The sequence below is a fragment of the Lynx rufus genome, unplaced genomic scaffold, assembly GCF_022079265.1.
Source record: "Lynx rufus isolate CCGP_SWC_20201006 ecotype Redwood Valley unplaced genomic scaffold, mLynRuf1.p SCAF_20, whole genome shotgun sequence".
NCBI classification, from domain to species: domain Eukaryota; kingdom Metazoa; phylum Chordata; class Mammalia; order Carnivora; family Felidae; genus Lynx; species Lynx rufus.
In genome coordinates this window covers 13,334,190-13,354,709 of record NW_025814835.1, presented here as the reverse complement: position 1 = coordinate 13,354,709, position 20,520 = coordinate 13,334,190, and the positions used below count along the sequence as shown (strand labels likewise).

General features: G+C 40.0%; 1 protein-coding gene across 2 annotated transcripts; it reads left to right on the top strand.

Annotated features, from left to right (window-relative positions):
- The first annotated feature begins 413 nt into the window (after positions 1–413).
- Positions 414–18,548, top strand: SERPINB11 (serpin family B member 11). Of its 2 annotated transcripts, XM_047086145.1 has the most exons (7): positions 414–590; positions 1,645–1,704; positions 2,908–3,036; positions 5,840–5,957; positions 14,826–14,968; positions 15,883–16,038; positions 18,144–18,548. In XM_047086145.1, the coding sequence occupies exons 1-7, from the start codon at positions 423–425 to the stop codon at positions 18,546–18,548; spliced, it is 1,179 nt and encodes a 392-aa protein (XP_046942101.1). In that variant the 5' UTR covers positions 414–422. The 2 variants fall into 2 exon arrangements, with proteins under 2 accessions (XP_046942101.1, XP_046942100.1); XM_047086144.1 differs by lacking the exons at positions 5,840–5,957; positions 14,826–14,968 and having other exon boundaries at positions 423–590.
- The last annotated feature ends 1,972 nt before the right edge of the window (positions 18,549–20,520 follow it).

Here is a 20,520-nt window from a genome sequence, read left to right as displayed (position 1 = left end):
GCTGTGAAGGTGTGCAGTCTGGTGGTAAAGCAATTTGTTTGGCTGAACTTGTGTAGCTAGAGAATTTCTCTGTACAAATTCCAGGATGAGGAGGATCTTGTAGCATGGACATTAAGAGCATGAAGACCTAATTCCTTCCGCTCTTCTGCCACAGAACAATTACTTTTAAATGTTCACAAATGAGAGTGAGACAGCCTTGAACCACTGGTTGAAAGGAACACTAAATGTTCTATTCATTAGTGATTTCTATTCATTAGTGACTTCTATTCATTAGTGAGTATGTAATTTTTCACGAAGCAGTGTGCTCAGACTCATAAATTCGTGAAATTTAATAACCGAACTCTATGTATTACCTGTACTTCCAAGTAATATTCTGAGATTTTTTTTCCCTCCATGTGTTCTCAGGTAGTGCTTGGCATAAAATGGATCCTCTCAGCACAGCAAACGTTGACTTTTGCCTTGATGTGTTCAAAGAGCTGAACAGGCACAACGTAGGAGAAAACATCTTCTTTTCACCACTGAGTCTGCTTTATGCTCTAAGTATGGTTCTCCTTGGGGCCAGAGGAAACAGTGCAGGGCAGATGGAGAAGGTATGGAACACAGCAGAGATTTCCACAGACCTTTCACATGTTCTGTGCACCCGTCTGGGTCAGCCAGATACACGCATCTTGATACCAAGGAAATTCTGCCATCTTGTGACTGAAGAAACACATTGGGGAAAATCATATTTCTTAGAATAATGGTTAAATGATGCAATACTTATAATGCAAATAACACAATAAATGCAACACAGTCTCTTCCTTCCCATTGGTGTTCCCATGCATACCCTTCTGTAGTTTACTTTTGGAGTTCACTTTTTTCAGTGATTTAAATATGACAGAGAACACATGTGTGATACTATTCTTTGCCCTCCAGGATTGCAACCGATAGAAAAACTTAATAACACTTTAAAAGCTCTCAAGTGTAAAAAAAATAATTCATTAGTACATTTGACGTTCACAACGGCCCTATGTGGTAGGTAGGGATTATTATCCCTATTTTACACATGGGGAAACAGAAAGACTAAGAGAAAAGGGGTGACTTCTCTGGTTACAAAGGCTGATACATAGTGATTTTTCCATTATATGTATTTTTGATCGCTATGGAAAGTCTAGATGAATATCACTTAACAACTCTTTGGATACTTATACATCATATTATTGTTTGTCCTTTATTTCTTCCCTCCATATTTTGATGCACTTTCATGATTTTCTTGGCTTAAAGTAGATATTGTAAAGGGACACCATGTAATGTTTTACATGACCCTAGAGGGTCACTGTCATAGTGAAGGGCCTGAGAACAGTAGGAGGGGGCAGAGGAGCCTCATTACTGTCTGGAGACAGACAGACAGTTGTCAGGGAACCTCTCTCTTGATCTCGGTTTCCCTACGTGAATGGGGATAATAGCATCTACTTACGAAGCTCTTGCGAGGATTCAGTAAGATATGCCAAAGCTTAGTTCGGTACCCGGAAGATGACATCACTAAATGTTAGCTGTTATCACTGGTCATTTTCTGAAATGGAAAAACAGATAACTTGTAAATATTCACGTTTGTAGACTGTATGTTGCTTTTGATATCAATTGACTCCTCTTTTTCCTTCCTAGGTGCTTCACTTTAATCGTATTGCAGAATCCTTAAAACCAGAGTTCAAGGCCTCAGCTAAGGTATGATAGTATCACTACTGAGCTATCAAATGCTCTTCAACATAAGAGCACCGAGGACTAATAGTGCAGGGGTTGAGTGGCAGAGCCCCTCTTTGGCCCCTAAAGGACCCGGCAGCATTGTCTCCGTTGGTCAAGTCCTTTAGTCTTCCTGGTAATTGCTACAGCCTCTACAGTTAACATAATGAAAATAATTACAGTATTAAAGTCCCCCAGCTTTTATCATATGTCTTATTGTTATTCTTGCTCAAGCTTTCTGTTCTTTCATGGACTGTGCCGTAAATCTCAACATGGGACTGAGTCTGCCAGCCTCATCTGTGAGGGAGTAGATTTTTGCAGTGGGGTCACTGAGAGAGGACCCATTGCCTTATAGTTAGACCCCAGGAAAACGGGGCCTGATGTTGCCCAGCCCACACTGCCTGGGACTGTGATTCCCACTTCTTTCTAGTAGGAGAATTCCTGTTGACATCAAAATTAGAACTCACACGTGATATGGTTATGTGTTTGATTGTGATTGATTCAGAAAACACATAAATACATACAGGTTCAAAAAATACTTGCTTCACAGAACCCAACTTGTCGTGAGGAGATTAAAGCACGTCCGTAGTTTGGGAAACTTTGCTTCAGGGAATGTGGGTAGACCCCAATAATGTCCTTGAGTGCAGATGCCTCAAAGCCGTAGGTCTAACAGAATTGCTCCTGGGAATGGGTTGGATGGCTGAGTGAGATCAGTTCAGCAAAGGGCTAAAGTGTTTGGTTCCATGGTCACACAGAAAATGGAGACGTTGAAAGGAGCGTGACAGAGATGATTCTATAGGTACAGGGACAGCAGCAAAATTTGGATCGTCACCCTAAAGACCCCACTAGGATCTCTTTATGAAAACTTGTGCTTTCGGATTTAACCATAGGCGCCAACAAGTGCTTGTGTGTTTTGCAGTAGCTTACAGTTCTGCACACAACTTGTGACTAAGGTCACAGAGTGCTGAGATTGTTGTGCTGGAGGAAATCTAGAAAAGGAACATGCTTTAAACTCCCCAACTCTTTGCTTGTTAGTATTCCCTACCCTTTTATTCAGAGGCAAACACCTTGCTGTCTACTTACTGTTTCCACATTATTTATAACCCTCCAATGGCAAGAGGTATCAAGTAACTTAATATCAAGTATCAAGCAACTTAATACTCCATCCTTTGTTTGTTGGTGCTTCAGTGCAGCCAAGCTGGAAGGATTCATTCAGCGTTTGGAGTCTTATTCTCTCAAATTAACCAGCCAGACTCTAACTATACCCTCAGCATGGCCAACAGACTCTATGGGACAAAGGCGATGATGTTCCATCAGGTAAGTCCGTCTGGAATGGTGACCCACAGCTGTCTTGGCATCCTCTAGGTTTCAAACCATAAAATAAGGGAAGAGTGAGAAGAGCCACATGGCATTCATCTGTAAGAGATTAAATTTTGAGCTGACTTAGAGTTTCAGTGAAATGGTTTTATCAAAATCCCATTTAAAGTTGTGAAATATCACATAACAATTTTATTTTTGCAAAAACCACCAAAGTTGTCCAAGAAGCGAGGTCAGGGATGAAGCACAAAACAAAGTAGTTAAGAATTCTCTTGTGGATCATGAAAAAGCAAAATACGTTTCTCACCCCTTCTTCAGAGGTCTTTAATGACAGAGTACTAAGAATCAATGGGAAGCATACCGGACTGGGAGCCAAGAGATGTGAATTCTGTTCCCTGTGAGACACATGACTTTGGGAAAGTCACCTTTATCTTTAAAATGAGAGAATTAGACTTAAATCCCTTTTAGCTTCAAGATTCTAACACTATTTATAACATTTCCCAACAGTAGTGTAATATGTAGTTTTATTGAGTGTTTATTTACCATGTGCCGTTTACTTAATACGTTGTAGGTCTTATCACATTAACTGCTACATAGTCCTAATATAAGTACAAAATTGCCATTAATTCTACAATTGTGAGGCGGATTCTGAAAAGTCAAGTTGACAAAGGTAGCCGAGATAATTAAGTGGCAAAGCCTGAGTGCGACCCCTATCCAAATCTATCTTTCTGTTTTAATTGCTGTGTTATCCTGATGTGATTAAGGTGAAATGCTAGCCTCAGTGACATAACTTTTATTTGACCAGTTTTATTTAAATGCTGGCTTGGGGAAGCAGAATGAAGTCCTGAATTTCTAATGTTCTCCTCTAGTCTGGTAATGTAGTCTGTGTCTTAACAGTTGATTGTCAGAATTTTTGCAACTTGGGGTGGTCCATCCTGGGGTGTGGACCTGTTTCAGAAGTGTTGTTTCCTACTGTCCTAAAAGCTTACGGTGACTCTTTTATGGAGTGCCTGCTGATGTGGTGGGGATTAGCAGTCATGGTCCCTAAAGTTGGAATACTCTCTCTCCCGCCCCGTGTCTTCCCCAAACAGTGATCTGGACGTAGGTAGTAGAGAAATGTTGATTTGGGATAATGACGAATGCATCTGTTCCTGAAATGTGAAGCTCCTCATTAGTGTCGTGCAGATTGTCATGATCTGTATCATGCATGAGATATTATTATCCCAGGATTCTGTCTGGAAAAACTTTCATCTCATGGATTAAGGACAATCACTTAAGCATGTTCTAGCCACAGTTGGACCAGCTCAGGACAAGAGTCATCCCGAGGCCCAGAGTTTGCTCTCAGCAAGCTTTCCTTTTGTTCTATAATGGATTTAGGCACAAGAGAACCCAGTTAAGCAAATGGCAAGCCACACCCCAGGCAGCCACTTTCACACTGCCATATTTCTAAGTCTTGTATCATCCTGCTCAGTTCATGGTGGGGCCTTGGGTCCTGCTATGGACATACCATAGAGGTATGTCCCCAAGGTCTCAAGAATGGAACAGCAGGCAATTTCATTTGAGTCAATGTAGATTTGACTGGTGCCTTGGCAGTGAGGCAGTGGAAAGTTCCCGGTTCTAGAAATCAAGGGCCATGCATGGGTGGTAATCAGTGGTGGGTCCAGAATGTCATATTGGGGCCAGCTTGGGAACTTGGTTAAAAGAGAGGGCTAGGTTCTTTATACTGATTTTGCACACTATTTTTACTTGGATTACTAGTATAGGTGAGTAAAATAGTGAATTCCTTAAGTTATTTTTGTTCACATTTTACATAAAGTTGAAAAAATGTCAATTATGTCCACCAGAGAATATTATTACCATTTTAATTATAGTGGCTTTTAGGGATACCACGAGGAGACCAAGCCCTCTGTTAGGCCTCCAACAAGCAAAATGTAATCACCCCGGTCCTGAATCACTTCGTCACTCTAGTCCTCAGTTTTCCCATCTAGAACGTAGGGCAGTGACTCCCATTTGTCTGTTTGAGAGGACAGAGCAGTGAGAGTAAATTGTATCTTGCCATTTTGCTTTGAGCATTTTAGAACAAAGAATGCCAATGATAGGGCAGAAGAGACCACCAAACACTTCTGAACATTCCTTTTGGAAAGCTGTTTGATTTGTTTAAATCCATTTGCTTTATTAAGAATAAGTATACATGGGGGTGCCTGGGTGGCTCAGTCGGTTGAGCGTCCCACTTCGGCTCAGGTCATGATCTCACGGCTCATGAGTTCGAGCCCCGTGTCAGGCTTTGTGCTGACAGCTCAGAGCCCGGAGCCTGCTTCAGATTCTGTGTCCCCCTCTCTCTCTGCCCCACCCCTGCTTGTGCTCTGTCTCTCTCTGTCTTTCAGAAGTGAATAAACATAAAAAAAAATTAAAGAATAAGTATACATGGATTCGGCTTCCTTTCAGACATATAAACACGAGCTGCTTTTGTCTCTGTGTTGCGATTTTATTTTACTTATTTTTTTTTTTAAGTTTCATTTTTTTTATTTTGAGAGAGAGTGTGCACGAGCAGGGGAGGGACAGAGAGAGAGGGAGAGAGAGAATCCCAAGCAGGCTCCACGCTGTCAGCTCAGAGCCCAAGACTTGGGGGTCAAACTCATGAACCATGAGATCATGACCTGAGCCAAAATCAAGAGTTGGATGCTTAACCGACTGAGCCACCCAGGTGCCCCTCTGTGTTGTGATTTTTAGAACACATAGAGCTGTAGGCTTTTGCTTCCCTTCTACTGTTTTTGTGTTGTGCTATTGTCCTTTCTTTTTACAGCAATATCTAAACTGTTCTGAGAAACTGTATCAAACCACGCCGCAAACTGTTGATTTTGAACGGTCTCCAGAAGAAACGAGGAAAACTATTAATGCTTGGGTTGAAAGTAAAACTAATGGTAAGAATAAGTCCCACGGGTGTCTTCAAACTTTAATTGCACTGTTTTGATAAACTCTCTTGAGTCAATGCTAACAAGGAAGCTGGGTGACATTCAGGACCTAACATAGACAGATCAACAATGGAGGACAAGAAGGGAGTATTTTGGAATATTCTTTACAGTCGTTTGTCCTGATTGTGAGTTAAGCCAGGTGATTCTGAGAATGAGAAGAACAGTATTTCTACTTTATAGAAGGGTTGTACATTCTGCAATTAAATTTAATTCAATTGAAATCCACCTTTCGTGATTTTAAAATAAATCTTGCATGGGGCGCCTGGGTGGCGCAGTCGGTTAAGCGTCCGACTTCAGCCAGGTCACGATCTCACGGTCCGTGAGTTCGAGCCCCGCGTCGGGCTCTGGGCTGATGGCTCAGAGCCTGGAGCCTGTTTCCGATTCTGTGTCTCCCTCTCTCTCTGCCCCTCGCCCGTTCATGCTCTGCCTCTCTCTGTCCCAAAAATAAATAAACGTTGAAAAAAAAAAATTTAAAATAAATCTTGCAGTTGTCAAATACTTCTTAAAAAATGGCAGATTACATATTTAGATTTAAAGATGTGTTCATTTCATTATGTAAAAACATCTAGTTAAGGAAAGATTTAAAGAATAAAGAGAGAGAATAATATAGTGAATCCTTATTTACCTCTCAGCTGCAAGATTTATTACTTAAGGCCAATTCTCTATCTGTACTCTCACTCTTCTCTCACTGCCTCTTCCATGACAAAGCCCAGATATCTTTTTTCAGGTTGTGTCTCTCAAAAATATAAATTATTTAAAAGAAAATACCACTGCACCATTATTACATATAGGAAGTTAAAAATAACCGTTTATATTAACAAACATGCAGCGAGTTTTTGTATTTCCCCCATTGTCTCGGTTTTGTGTGAATCAGGACTCAGGTAACATTTATACATTGCAGTTGGTCAGTATGTTTCTTACGTCTGGATTTTTATTTAATTTAATTTAATTCAATTTAATTTAATTTAATTTAATTTAATTTAATTCAATTTAATTTAATTTAATTTAATTTTGAGAGAGTGCAAGTGGGGGAAGTTTGGGGGAGCAGAGAGAGAGAGAGAGAGAGAGAGAGAGAGAGAGAGAGAGAATGAATCTTAATCTCCATGCTCAGTGGGGTAGATGATGCGGGGCTTGATCCTAAGACCCTGGGATCATGACCTGAGCTGAAATCAAGAGTCAGACGCTTAACTGACTGGGCCACCCAGGTGGCCCTCATCTTGATTTTTAAAATAATTTTTTTGACTGAAATATATATATATATATACTTATAGAAATATATACAGTATATGTGTGCTGTTCAATGAATTATCACAAAGCAGAAATTATCACAAAAGCAAATGCTCTCAGGTAACCCCCCTCTACCTTTAGCAGGTCAGAGAAATAAAACATTAGTTACTAGGAAGGGCACACTCCAAGGCCACTCTCGTGTTTCCTCCCAGAAACAAACCCACCCTATTGCCAAACATTAAGACTTCTCTGACTCCTTTTACTATATATTAGTTCTGCCTATTTTTAAATTTCATGTTAACTGGAATCATAAAGCATGTGCTTAGGGTTTTTTAAGCTAAACATTTTGTGAGATTCATCCCTGTGACTACATGTTGCATGGTTTGCTCATTTTCATTGATGTCTATCTTTGTTCTCTGAAAATACCTAAATATGTTTATCCAGTCTACTGAGTCTTAATGAACACTCGGAACATTTTTAGTTTGGGTCTATTATGAACAGCACTGCTATCGGCATTTTGATTCACTTCTTTTGGTACATATACTGTATGTGGTTTTGTTGGATGGATACCTGGAAATGAAATTGCTGACCATATAAGGTATGTGTATATTTAATTTTAATAGATACAAAACAGTTTTCTTTTTTTTTATTTTTTTTTAACGTTTTTATTTATTTTTGAGACAGAGAGAGACAGAGCATGAACAGGGGAGGAGCAGAGAGAGAGGGAGACATAGAATCTGAAACGGGCTCCAGGCTCTGAGCTGTCAGCACAGAGCCTGACGGGGGGCTCGAACTCACGGAGTGTGAGATCATGACCTGAGCCGAAGTCGGACACTTATCCGACTGAGCCACCCAGGCGCCCCCAAAACAATTTTCTAAAGTGGTTTACCAATGCACTTGCCCAAGCAATGAATGAGAGTTTTATTTGTTCCTCAACTTTGCCAACACCTGTGAGTCTTATTAACTTTAGCCATTGTAGTGAGTTTAGTTTTAATTTGCATTTCCTTTTTGAATTATATCATTGAACATTTTTATACACTTCGTATCTTCCTTTGTAAAGTGCCTGTTTAAATATTTTGTCCATACATCAGGGTGATTTGTCTGTTTTTTTTCTTACACATTTTTAGGGAATTCTTTGCATATATTGAATATGTATGTTGCAAGTAATTTCTACCATTTTGTATCTTGTCTTTTCCTTCCCTTAATGGTGCCTTTGATGAATAGAAGTTCTCAATTTCAAAGGAGCAAAATTTATCAATCCTTTCTTTTATAGTCAGTACCTTGGCATACTTTTAAATAAATCTTTTGCCTACTCCTAGCTCATGAAAATATTTTTATGCTGTCCGCTAGAAGCTTTACTGTTTCACTACAGTCAAGATTCATTTAAAAGTTCATTCCACTCCACATGGACATCTACTTGACATACCACTGTTTATTGGGAAAAGGATCCTGTCACCATTACACTCCCAACGTACATTTTTTCGTAAGCCGGATGATCATATCTGTGAGTCTGTTTCTGGGTTCTTCAGTGGACTCCATTTGTCTATTTATTTATTCTCATGAAAATACCACAATTATAGTAGCTTTATAATATGTCTTGATAGCTGGAAGTCTAAGTCCATTGTTGATCCTCTCCAAAGAGCCTTGATTTAACTTGATCTTTTGCATTACACATACATTTTATTTATTTTCATTTGAGTATAGTTGATGCACGCTGGTAACATTAGTTGCAAGTGTACAACATAGTGATTCAGTCTATAAATTATGCTGTGTTCACCGCAGGTGTAGCTCCGTCTGTCCCAACACATCACTATTACAGTATCCCTGACTATATTTCTTATGCTGTGTTTTTTGTTCCCTTGACTTACTCATTCTATAACTGGAAGCCAGTATCTCCCTTTCCTCTTCACCCATTCTGGCCAACCCCCAACCCCCTCCCCTCTGGCAATTATTACTTTGTTCTTTGTATTTATAGGTCTGATTCTGCTCTTTGTTTATTCATTTTTTTAAGTTTACTTATTTATTTTGAGAGAGAGAGAGAGAGAGAAAGAGAGAGAGCACAAGCAAGCAAGGGAGGGGCAGAGAGAGAGGTAGAGAGAGAATCCCAAACAGCTCCACACTGTCAGTGCAGAGCCTGACGCGGGGCTTGAACCCATGAATGATGAGATCATGACCTGAGCTGAACCACCCAGATGCCCCCATTTGTTGTTTTTCTTATGCAGTCATAAAGAAGGATGAGATCATGCCATGTGAGACAACATGGATGGATCTAGAGGGTATTATGCTAAGTGAAATAAGTCAGCCTGAGAGCAGATGCCATATGATTTCACTCATAAGTGGAATCCATGTACATTTTAAAATCAACTTGTCAATTTTTGTCAATATTCTAGTTGAAATTTTAGTTGGAGCGATATGGAGTCTATAGAGTTGGAGAAGAACAGGCATCTTTATAATATTCAGCTTCCAATCCACTTCCATGAAGTTTATCTCTATTTAGGTCCTCTTTAATGTCTTTCATTAACATTTTGTATTTTTCTATGTTAATGTCTTTTGACAAATGGTTTTCAGATATTTGAGGTGTTTACTGAATTTTTACTAGTATCAGTTATTCCAAATTTTATTTGTTGTTGATGTAGGAGTGTATAACTGGCTGTCATATATTAAGATTGCTGAGTTCTCATAACTCTAGTTTACTCATATTATTTTAGATTTTCTATAAATACAGTCATTTCCTCTTCAGCCTTCCTTGCTGCTTTTCTTTTCTTACTGGCTAGGACCTTCCGCTGAATAGAGGTACTGATATTGGGCATCCTTACGTTGTGTCTTGTTTCTGGATTTATATCTTGTTTCTGAATGGTTTTAATAATATGTATTTAAGCATAATGTTTGTTGCTGTATTTTTATGAATGCATTTTTTCAGATTAAAGAAATTTCTATTTCTGGTTTACTAAGAATTTTAGGCATAGATACTAACCATATCATATTGAAGCCTTCTCTGTATCTATTTAGCTGTGATTTTTTTCTTTAGTATACTAATTTAGGGAACTACATTGATTTTTAATGTTAAACCAACCTTTTTGTCCTAGGATAAACAAAACACGATCATCGTATGTTATGCTTTTTGCATATCACCAGATTTGATTTCCTAATATTTTCTTTAGAGGTTTTGCACCTGTGTTCATGAAAGAATTTGACCTTAGTTTTTATTTATTCAAATATTCTTGTCAGTTCAGGTATCCAGGTTATACTCACTTTATGAAACCAGTTGGCAGTGTTTCTCCCCTTTTTCTAATTTCCAAAAGAGAGTTTATGCAAGATTGGTGTGAATTTTTCTCCTTCAAATATTTGGAAGAATTCACACCAATCTTACATAAACAATCTTACATAAATTCCAAGGTGAGCCCTCTGTGCCTGGTGTTTTCTATGTGGGAAGATTTTGATTAGAGATTTGATTCCTCTAATAAATAGAGACCTACTTATATTTTCTGTTTCTTCTTGTGTACGTTTTTGAATTTTTTTCTCAAGGGATACAGCCATTTTATCTGAATTTTCAAATGTATTAGCATAAAATTGCTCATAATAAAGTTGTATTACCTTCTTAATGTCTTTTGGTTATATAATGTTTTCTCTTTTTTTATTTCTGGAAACATGAATTGTGCATTTTTTCTTTTTTCCTAATTAGACTTGTTATGGATTGGTAATTTTTTAGTCTTTTCGAAGAATCAACTTGTGTGTTCCCTATTGTAGTTTTTTTATTACATGACTATTTATGATTATCATTTATTTCCTTCTTTTTACTATCTTGCTGTTAAATTACTACTCTTTCTGTAATTTTCTTGAGATGAACAGTTGATTTTCAGACATTCTTTTAATGTATGCATTTAAGACAATTGCTTTCCCTCTAGGTATGACTTTAACTCCATCTCACAGTTTTTCATTGTATTTCCATTATCATTCAGTTCAAAATATTCTCTGATTTTCTTTTTTCTTAATGTTTTATTTTTAGAGAGAGAGAGAGAGAGAGTGAGTGTGTGCGTGCATGCGCACACATGAGTGGGGAAGGGCAGAGAGAGAGGGGGATAGCGGGTTTGAAGTGGAATCCGTCCACACTGGAGGCAGAGAGACTGATGTGGGACTCAAACTCATGACCTGAGCCAAAGTTGGATGCTCAATTAACTGAGCCACCCAGGGGCCTCAAAATATTTTCTGATTTTCATTGAGATTTCTTCTCTGACTCAGGAGTTATTTAAAAGTGGAAATTTTTTCTGGTTGTTTTTTAGTTACTGATTTTTAGCTCAGTTCTGTTGTAATCAGAGAACATAATAATTCAATTGTTTGCAATTTATTGAGACTTTTGAGGTAAAACATATGTTTTAATTTTGGTAAAATTTTCATGTGCACTTAAAAATAATGTGTATTCTTTAGTTACTGGGTGAGATTTTTTAATTTTATCGGTTAGGCTGACTTTGTTATTTGTGATGTCTGTGTTTGAGTGTCTTTGCTTCTTTCTTGACTGCTTTTTATCATCATTTACTGAGCAAAGCTGTATTAAAATATTGCACTATGATTGTGGATTTTTACGTTTCTCCTTTTAGTTATGTCCAATTTTGCTGCACATATTTTGAGGCTGCGTTTTTAAGTGCATAGGTATTTAAATTGCCATACATTCTCAGTGGATTGCTCCTTGCGTTATTCTGAAACATCTCTCCCACCTTGCCAGCTCCTGAACTTCAATTATTTTTTCACTAGCACTGAGACACCGAGAAAAGTAGTTCTTAAATTCTTGGTCTTCAGTTTCTGTCATGTTTTTCCTTATCGAGGCTTGGGGAAACTTTTGAAACTTCACTATACCTTGAGGAAAAAATTATTCAGAAGTCCCTGTTGAGCTCATCTGTTTGTGTTTCTCCTGCCTATGAGATCTTTACCCCTTCAGCATTGACTGCCTGGCTTCCTTTAGCTCTAATTTTTTAAAAATACTTTTTTTTTAAACATTTCTTTAAAAAAATTTTTTAATGTTTATTTATTTTTGAAGGAGAGAGAGACAGAGCACAAGTTGGGGGGTGGGAGTAGAGTGAGAGGGAGACACAGAATCCGCAGCAGGTTCCAGCCTCCGAACTGTCAGCACAGAGCCTGATGCAGGGCTCGAACTCACAGACCGTGAGATCATGACCTGAGCTGAATGAAGTCGGACGTTCAACTGACTGAGCCACCCAGGCGCCCCATGCAGTATTCCAATTCTTCCATTCCTTCTTTATAATCTGCATTATGAGAAACTTCTACTCATAAAATATTTGGTTATTCTAAGTACAGTTGATATGAGGAAAACAAACAAAAAAAAGGATGCCAGATTCCTTCTCTTCAATACCAGTTTTTGAGCCAACGTTTACTCCCTCTGAGCATCCTCGAAGACAGCCAATGAGTTTTTTCCCAAAGATTTTTTTAAATGTTTTTTTACTTATTTTGAGAGAGAGCGAGAGCGAGCTGAGCAGGGGAGGGGCAGAGAGAAAGGGAGAGAGAAAATCCCAAGCAGGGATTCAGTCAGCATAGAGCCCAACGCAGGGCTCGATTCCACGAACTCAGAGATCATGATCTGAGCCAAAATCAAGAGTCGGACGCTTAACCAGCTGAGCCACCCAGGTGCCCCAAGTTTTCTTTTTAAAGTATCATTATGAATTCATAAATTTAAACATTTTGAGATGTTTCAATTTATTGTCTCCTTTTAGTCAGGGGTCCCATCTTTATATTGGCTCCTAAGTCCTTTTGACCCTACTCTTGTGGAATTTGATGGCTTCTTTGCTTTCTGATTTTACCAGATGTTCCAGACTCATGTCCTGCTGATGACCTAGAATTACTTCTCGCGGGAATCCTGGATCATTCTCATGAGAAGTGATATTAGAGACCATAGCCTGGGTACAAGAGTTCCCATTGATACTGGCATGGTCATTGTTTAAAGGCCTTCTCAGTGAATACATTTTTTAGATGAAATACGGCATAATTTCTTACTGATACGACCAATTCAAATTCCGGTTCATAGGATTTTTACTTAACAGCCCTCCCTTTTTTACATCTATTTCCCTTTTATCTTGTGTCAAAAATCCCAGATTCCAATGTCACCAATATTATTGCAAAATTGCATCATCCAACAATACACACAGTCTCCAAATAACAATACTAATAAAATATAACAGTAGCTTAAGATGTTGTTTGGAGTTCTTTTTGTCCTTTGGGTCTATCCCACTAGAGGTGCACAAAGTACCATGCTGAAATCCCTGTCTGTGTGGTTATGCCATCAACTCATTGTACGGGTAGTCTCTGAGGTTTATGAATGTAGGCAATCATATTCCTTGATACAGGAGAAATAAAGCTTATTAAGTAATAAAATTAGGATGAAATAACATCAAAGTATTAAAGCTAATTGCATTTATGAAGAACATGTCAGTAGTACAAAATAAATACTTCTCTGAGCCTAAAGACTGCCCCTAACATATTTGTATCTCACTATTTCACTTATCAGTGAAGTGTCAACAATATTTTGTTGATGGGTGGACTGATGGGTGTTATTCAAGTTTAGTAATAGGTGACAAGATTAAAATATGCATTTATTCAGTTCTTTGTATTAAGTTAGAAAATGCTTGGAAAGATCTACGCATTTTCAGATCTGTTAATTTACTTGGAACAGTAGTGGAAAAATTAAGCTTAGAGTCTGATGTTCCAGATATCCTTATGTTTCCTATTGCTAGCTTGTATTGAATTAAGGTTTTGTAAATTGCAGTGTACCAGGGTGCACCAAGGGGGCTTGGTGTTCAATTTGAACAGTATATTAACAAAGCAGTAAACATCTTGTATGTTTTTTATAAATTCTGATTTTTAGATATGTATTTACTTTAAGTGTTGGTATATACTTGTGATACACGAATTGCTAGTACATTGTAAGAATCAGTGAATCTTTTGAATGCTTAACCTATTTGGATGTGGTGAAGTGCTGGTAAGTATGAAGCCTGATAACTATTAAAGGGAAGCCATAAGAAATTATTAAAGATTTTCTAAAAAAGCAGTAATGTATAGGAAGGCATTGGATATGACTAGGTATCAGACAAGTGGATCATTAGCTAAGATACTAGCTACTCTCTGGATGCCATCTTCTAATTAGAAATAACAAAGCATTCAATCCTGTGATATAAACGTCATTTGACAAGGACAGCCTCCATGGCCAGGAGATAAAAGGGTTCTTCTGGTGTCTCAAATTTATAACTAGCCTTAAAAAGGAAATGGTTCCAGGGCTGCCTGGCTGGCTCAGTCGGTTTGAGCGACTGACTTTGGCTCAGGTCATATCTCACAGTGTGCGGGTTTGAGCTCCACGTCGGGCTCTGCACTGACAGCTCAGAGCCTGGAGCCTGCTTCAGATTCTGTGTCTCTCTCTCTCTCTGCCCCTCTCCTGATCACGCTCTGTCTCTCCCTCAAAAGCAAATAAACATTAAAAAAAAATTAAGAAATGGTTCCAGATTTCTAGTGAATGTTCAACTCTCTGTTATCAATAAACCCAAGTTCTAATCCAAATATATTATCTTTTTTTTTAATTATTATTATAAGGAAAAGTCACAAACCTCTTTGGAAAGGGCACAATTGATCCTTCTTGTGTAATGGTCCTGGTGAATGCCATATATTTCAAAGGACAATGGCAAAATAAGTTTCAGGAAAGAGAGACAATTAAAACCCCTTTTCTGCTAAGTGAGGTAAGTATTTTGTTTTCAGACTGATGATAAATTCTGGAGAATGTTAAGGCCAATTTAGAAAGTTTCAGTGAAGACACTGGTCTGGGTTTCTTTCTTTTTTTAAAATGTTTATTATTTATTTATTTATTTATTTGGGCGGGGGGAGAGAGAGACAGAGCGTGAATGGGGGAAAGGCAGAGAGAGAGAGGGAGACACAGAATCCAAGGCAGGCTCCAGGCTCCGAGCTGTCAGCACAGAGCCTGATGTGGGGCTCGAACTCACGAACTGCGAGATCACGACCTTAGCCGAAGTTGGACACTTAACCGACTGAGTCACCCAGACGCCCCTCCATAGGTTTCTTTAATTGTGTTTTCTGTGAATTTTACTTTCATTTTTCCTCACGAAGTGCCAGTAATCTTTCTGATGGGGCCCGTAACTGGAGCCTTTGGAGACTGGCACCCCTCTCGCAGATAAGAGAGCCTGTTCCCGTAGCCATGCATTCTGTCCACGTGTGCTGGGGTTGCTTTCTCAGCACAACACAGCTCTCCGTATTACTTTTCTCCTAGAGAGCCTCCAATTGGATTAGCAAAGAAAATGATCCTATGATGTCATTTTTCCACATAAATCATCTTAGGTGGTAACGCTAGCTTCGTTTTGAATGCGTCTCAAGCTAATATATAAAAGAAATTTTATATGTAGATGACTGTATATAGTATTTGAACTAGACAGGCTCTAACAATGACTTATTTTAAAATAAAAAATTCATAACCTTTGCAAAGGAAAGTAATAAAGGGTGTCCTTTATTGGTTTTATTTTACCCACGCCTTTAGTGTTAATGCAAATATTCATGTTTTGCGAAAACATCAGCATACGTACATGTGCATGCAAATATGTGACTGTTGTACCTAATGAGAACCCCCCTTTTTTTTTAATAGGGTAAAAGCGTACTTGTGGAAATGATGTATCAAACGGGAACATATAAATTAGCCTTCATAAAGGAGCCGCGGATGCAAATTCTGGAGCTGCCCTACGTGAACCACAAACTAAGCATGATTGTTCTGCTTCCCGCGGGCACGGCCAGCCTGGAACAGGTGAAGTTAGAGACTGCTAATGTGAAGAGGAAACACATGTGCACAAGTGTGTGACGCTAGTGTGGTCAGTCCCTAATTCAGTCACACGCTGGATTCAGCGGTAGGCCGCAGGGGCTGTGAGAGGAAGGGGGACCCTGGGCCCTGCCTTCGGGACCATGCATTTCAGGGGGAATAATCTATTCTTCCATAAAAGAGGGCACAAGGAGGCAAAAGTGCCATCTTGGACTAATACATGCACCTGCTGCTTACTTGACATTTGGGAAGCATCTTTCTCTAGTGATGGATCTGTAGTGCCGGTTAGGGTCTTAGTACACAGCAATCTGATTAAGCCACCTTCCACTCGGGAGCAGTTTTTCCAACCCAGTTATAACATGCTTTCATGAGGCAACCACTCTTTTTTAGCATCCTGCTATTGTAGGGGAAATGAGTGCCACAGCCACTGAGAAAAGGTCATGGTGGTGGCAGGGGTTTGGGTCAAAGCCCCCCTCTTTGGCTGCAGCCAAAACTGCCTAGCACAGAAGCAGGCAAGCCACTGACATGGAGTGAGCACACCTCGCCAGCCTTGCTGGAACTCTCCAGTGCTCTGCGGGAATGACAAAGAGGAAGCTGACGTACACGCACGGATGGGATGGTCCCAGTCGGAGGTTTCTAAGGCAGGGAGCGCCTGCTTGAGGTTAAACAATGTGGCACGGGCGGGCGGGGCCTAGGGAAGGCTTCTTGAAGCACCTGGGTTGGGATGTGTGTGTGTGGACATCTAGGAAGAGAAGCATGGCCGTGGCCAGGAGAACAGGTGCGATACTGGCATGGCCGATTCAGAGGGGCTCAGACCTCTGGGCACCTGTTGTGGGGCTGCCAGGGAAGATATTTGGAGGCAGATAGCATTTTGGAAGCAGTGTAGAAGTGGTCTTTATTAGCTTGTGATGCATTCATTTATCTGTTCGTTTAGCCATTCATACACCAAACATTGTTTATGCTGAGAATTCTAGTGGGTTCTGGCACATAGAACATAGACGTAGTGGGTTCTGAAACATAGACAAACGTGTGGTTCCAACACACAGTTATAAATAGCATGTAACAAGTGCCATGATACTCTGCTGGAAGTCCTGTGGGAGTAGAGAGAGTAGACAATGAGGGGATCTGGAAGGCTCCTAGTAGAGTAACCTTGATGTCTCACAGGTGGAGGGGTAGAAGATGAATAGGTGAACAAGGGTACCCTGTGGTTCCAACTAGAGCAAAATGCTCATGAAAATGCCCTAGAGATATGAGACCAGTAAGACAGATTTACATCATGGTAACTCGGATTAGGGCAGAAAAGGACAAAAGGAAAAGATAGTTTATGTCTGGTTGTATATTGTCAGGATGGAGAGAAGGTGACAAAAAGTTTTCAACTCTTGTTGTGGGATGATGGGCTTTGGCCTGCTGGTCTTGGAGCTGTGGGGAGGACTGGCTGGAGGGATCACATGCCCAAGGGGAGCGGTTTGAAGGGCTTACACAGAATGACGGCACTGGGTGGGGGGATGAGAAGGGGCCTGGTAGGCTGCATGGCTGAGCGGAGGTGTGGAAGGTGTGTAGAACCTCAGTTCTTTGGGACTTCGGGAGTAGTCGCATAGCAGAGGCAGTGAGGGCAAGGGCAAAGTCAGGAGGGAAGCCAGGTGTAATGAGGGGATCCTGGCATCACAGAAGTCAAGTGAGCAACAAATTTGTAATAGAGGGTGTGATTTAATGTTTCGGAGTTGAGAACCAAATCAAGAAATGGTGACTTCATCCAGGAAACACAAGGACTTCAGAGGCAAGAGAGGGAGTTTAGGTGAAGTCTGCATCTGAGGGAGTTAAGGCAGAAGACTGTAGGATACACGTTTGGGGAGTTTACTTATGAAACATTGATGAAAAGTAGACAATAGAATGGGGAAGATGTGGCTGAATGCAACATTCTTTGTGTTTTTTGTTTTTTTTGTTTTTTCCCAGATAGGACTTGAGCATATTTTCAAGGTACAAAAGAAAGCAATACATGGAATCATGCACACTGAGAATTATAAAATGAATGGCATTTAATGCCACAGGCATGTGTTTGGCTTACATGGGCTCATCTGTGTTTTGTCTCTTAGATAGAGAAACAGCTGAACATGAAGACGTTTTACGAATGGACCAGCTCTGCTAACATGGTAGAGAGGGAAGTTGAAGTGCATATCCCCAGGTTCAAACTTGAAATGAAGTATGAGCTAAATGCTTTGCTAAACTCCCTTGGGATGACAGATGTCTTCAATGAAATCAAAGCTGATCTCTCTGGAATATCACCAGCCAAAGGCCTGCATTTATCGAAGGTCATCCACAAGTCATACGTGGATGTCAATGAAGAGGGCACCGAGGCAGCAGCAGCTACTGGGGACAGCTTCGTTGTAAAAAGACTCCCCATCCGAGCTCAGTTCATGGCGAACCACCCTTTCCTGTTTTTCATAAGGCACATCCCTACCAACATGATCGTCTTCTGTGGCAAGCTCGCCTCTCCCTAAACAAGTGGGGCTGAGGGGGGCTCAGGGTCACAGAAGAGGTACAGGGACAAACCCATGACTAAAAGTAGCTCATCCCTTACACACCTCTGTGCCTTACTTTGCTCATCAGCAAAATGGGTCTAGGATCTCTCTCAACTTATACCTTGAATTGGTGAACCCTAAAATTACGGAAATCATGGAAGAAGATACATTTACAAAAAAAGCTTCTCTGGTTCTCTTATCTTTGGGGCCTCATTTAAGTGCTATCTGGGTGACATGATCAAGTTGATGAGAACAGTTTTCAAGGGTTAGATTTACTTGACTTGTATATATCAGTGATCTCTTGAACAAGTGACCAATCTACCTTCAGAAAACTAAATTAAGGGCTTCAGCTTTGGTTGGATTTTTAAATATTATAGTTTTCCTTGCATGTGTAGATATAACATCATGAATTTTAGTTTAAAATTCTGTATTCATTATAATAAATATATAAAATGCCTTCAGTTCTGTGAAGATTTTTAATATACTCCAGTAATTAAATGACTTACCAAAGGAGATTGAAGAAGGAGAAGTCTAAATCAACATTTTCGTGGAATTTTTGGCCAAATGTTTTCAAGCCCTAAATTGGATAACTGATTTTTCTTTTTGCCTCCCTTCCTCCCTTTATTCTTTCCATTTTTCCTTCATTTTTCTCTCTTTCCCTCCCTCCTCTCCTCTCTCTCCTTCCTTCCTACCTTCTTCCCCCCCTCTCTCTTTTTTTTCAATAATGCAATGAATAAAAATTCAGAACAGCAAAAACAGAAATCAATCAGGAGATTTTTATTTAAAAGATAACCTTTTTAAAAAAAGAAATCCTCCTTAATTTCTACTCAAGATAACATGAAGTGATAATCAGATAATAATGGCCATGGTACGTTTACTGCCTTTTCAGTGCCCTTTTCATAAATGCTTCCTACCAGAACTCTCTCAGAGATGTGAACAAAGCATAGGGGCCTTCAGTTCTCTCTTCCGTAACCCAATCTTAGAAGAGGCAGTCCATAACAGGCCACTGCTTCCCCCCTAAGGTGATGGGACACCCTCTTTTTCTACTGACAGTGGTGGCAGCCAGTGATGGCTTTTTTTCCGCATCAGGGCACTGAAGTATGGGCTATCCTAATGATCCTTTATAAGCCCATTTGTCACATGGCATAAAGCCAAGAGGCCACCTTGGCCTACTTCACAGAATAACCCAGTGGTCCCCGAGCACAGAGGGTTTCACTGTGCTACAGTGGAGATACCTGAAGCAACAATGATGGGTGGAGAAAAGAGTTGTATCTTGGCATCTACTATTCACTTTAAATATCCTGAAGAAATGATGACTAGGACTTGTCCAGTGAATGCCGCGTCCTTCTGTGTGAACCTGGCATATGCTGTATAGGAACTCAGGGGTATCACATAGGCCAAGTGCTGTGGGCTTGACCATAGCAGAGCATCATGGCGCTCACTTGGCTTGGCCTCTGTCTGTTAAAAAGACTCAGACTGAGTGTCTGCTCACAGGCTGCAGTCCTAGAACCCCAAAACCTGCTTGAAGGGATGGGGACTGAGCTAGTGATGGTCATCATTTAGATTCAAAGCCAGGAATAAGTCTCAGAGAGGGGCCTTCAGAAACACCAGTGTGAGTGCTGGGATAGGAGAGGAGGACTTGGAGAGACAGTGACTAAATCAGCCTGGGAGAGCAAAGCTGGGAGGGGTGCTGGAGTCATTCTCCGAAGTCTCTTTTGTAGGATGGGGAGCTTTTTAGGGCCCCCAGGCACCCGTTGCAGGGAGTATGGCCAGAGTTGCAAAAGATGAGTCCTTAAACAAAATGCAGTTAATGAAGGTCCTCATGCTGAAGTCAGCATGAGGCCCCCTTTTATTAGGGAAATTGCTAAAGACTACGTGCAAAAAGTCAGCTAAGCGAGTGTGTTAATCAACTTAATGGTTTTGTTTTTCAAGGTTGAATTTCTAGATGATT

Excerpts from the sequence above, each read along its gene's own strand:
- SERPINB11 (XM_047086145.1), top strand. The coding sequence starts at position 423 with ATGGATCCTCTCAGCACAGCAAACGTTGACTTTTGCCTTGATGTGTTC. Across the intron at positions 591-1,644 it reads GTGCAGGGCAGATGGAGAAG|GTGCTTCACTTTAATCGTAT; the intron begins GTATGGAACACA and ends TTTCCTTCCTAG. Across the intron at positions 5,958-14,825 it reads GGTTGAAAGTAAAACTAATG|GAAAAGTCACAAACCTCTTT; the intron begins GTAAGAATAAGT and ends TATTATTATAAG.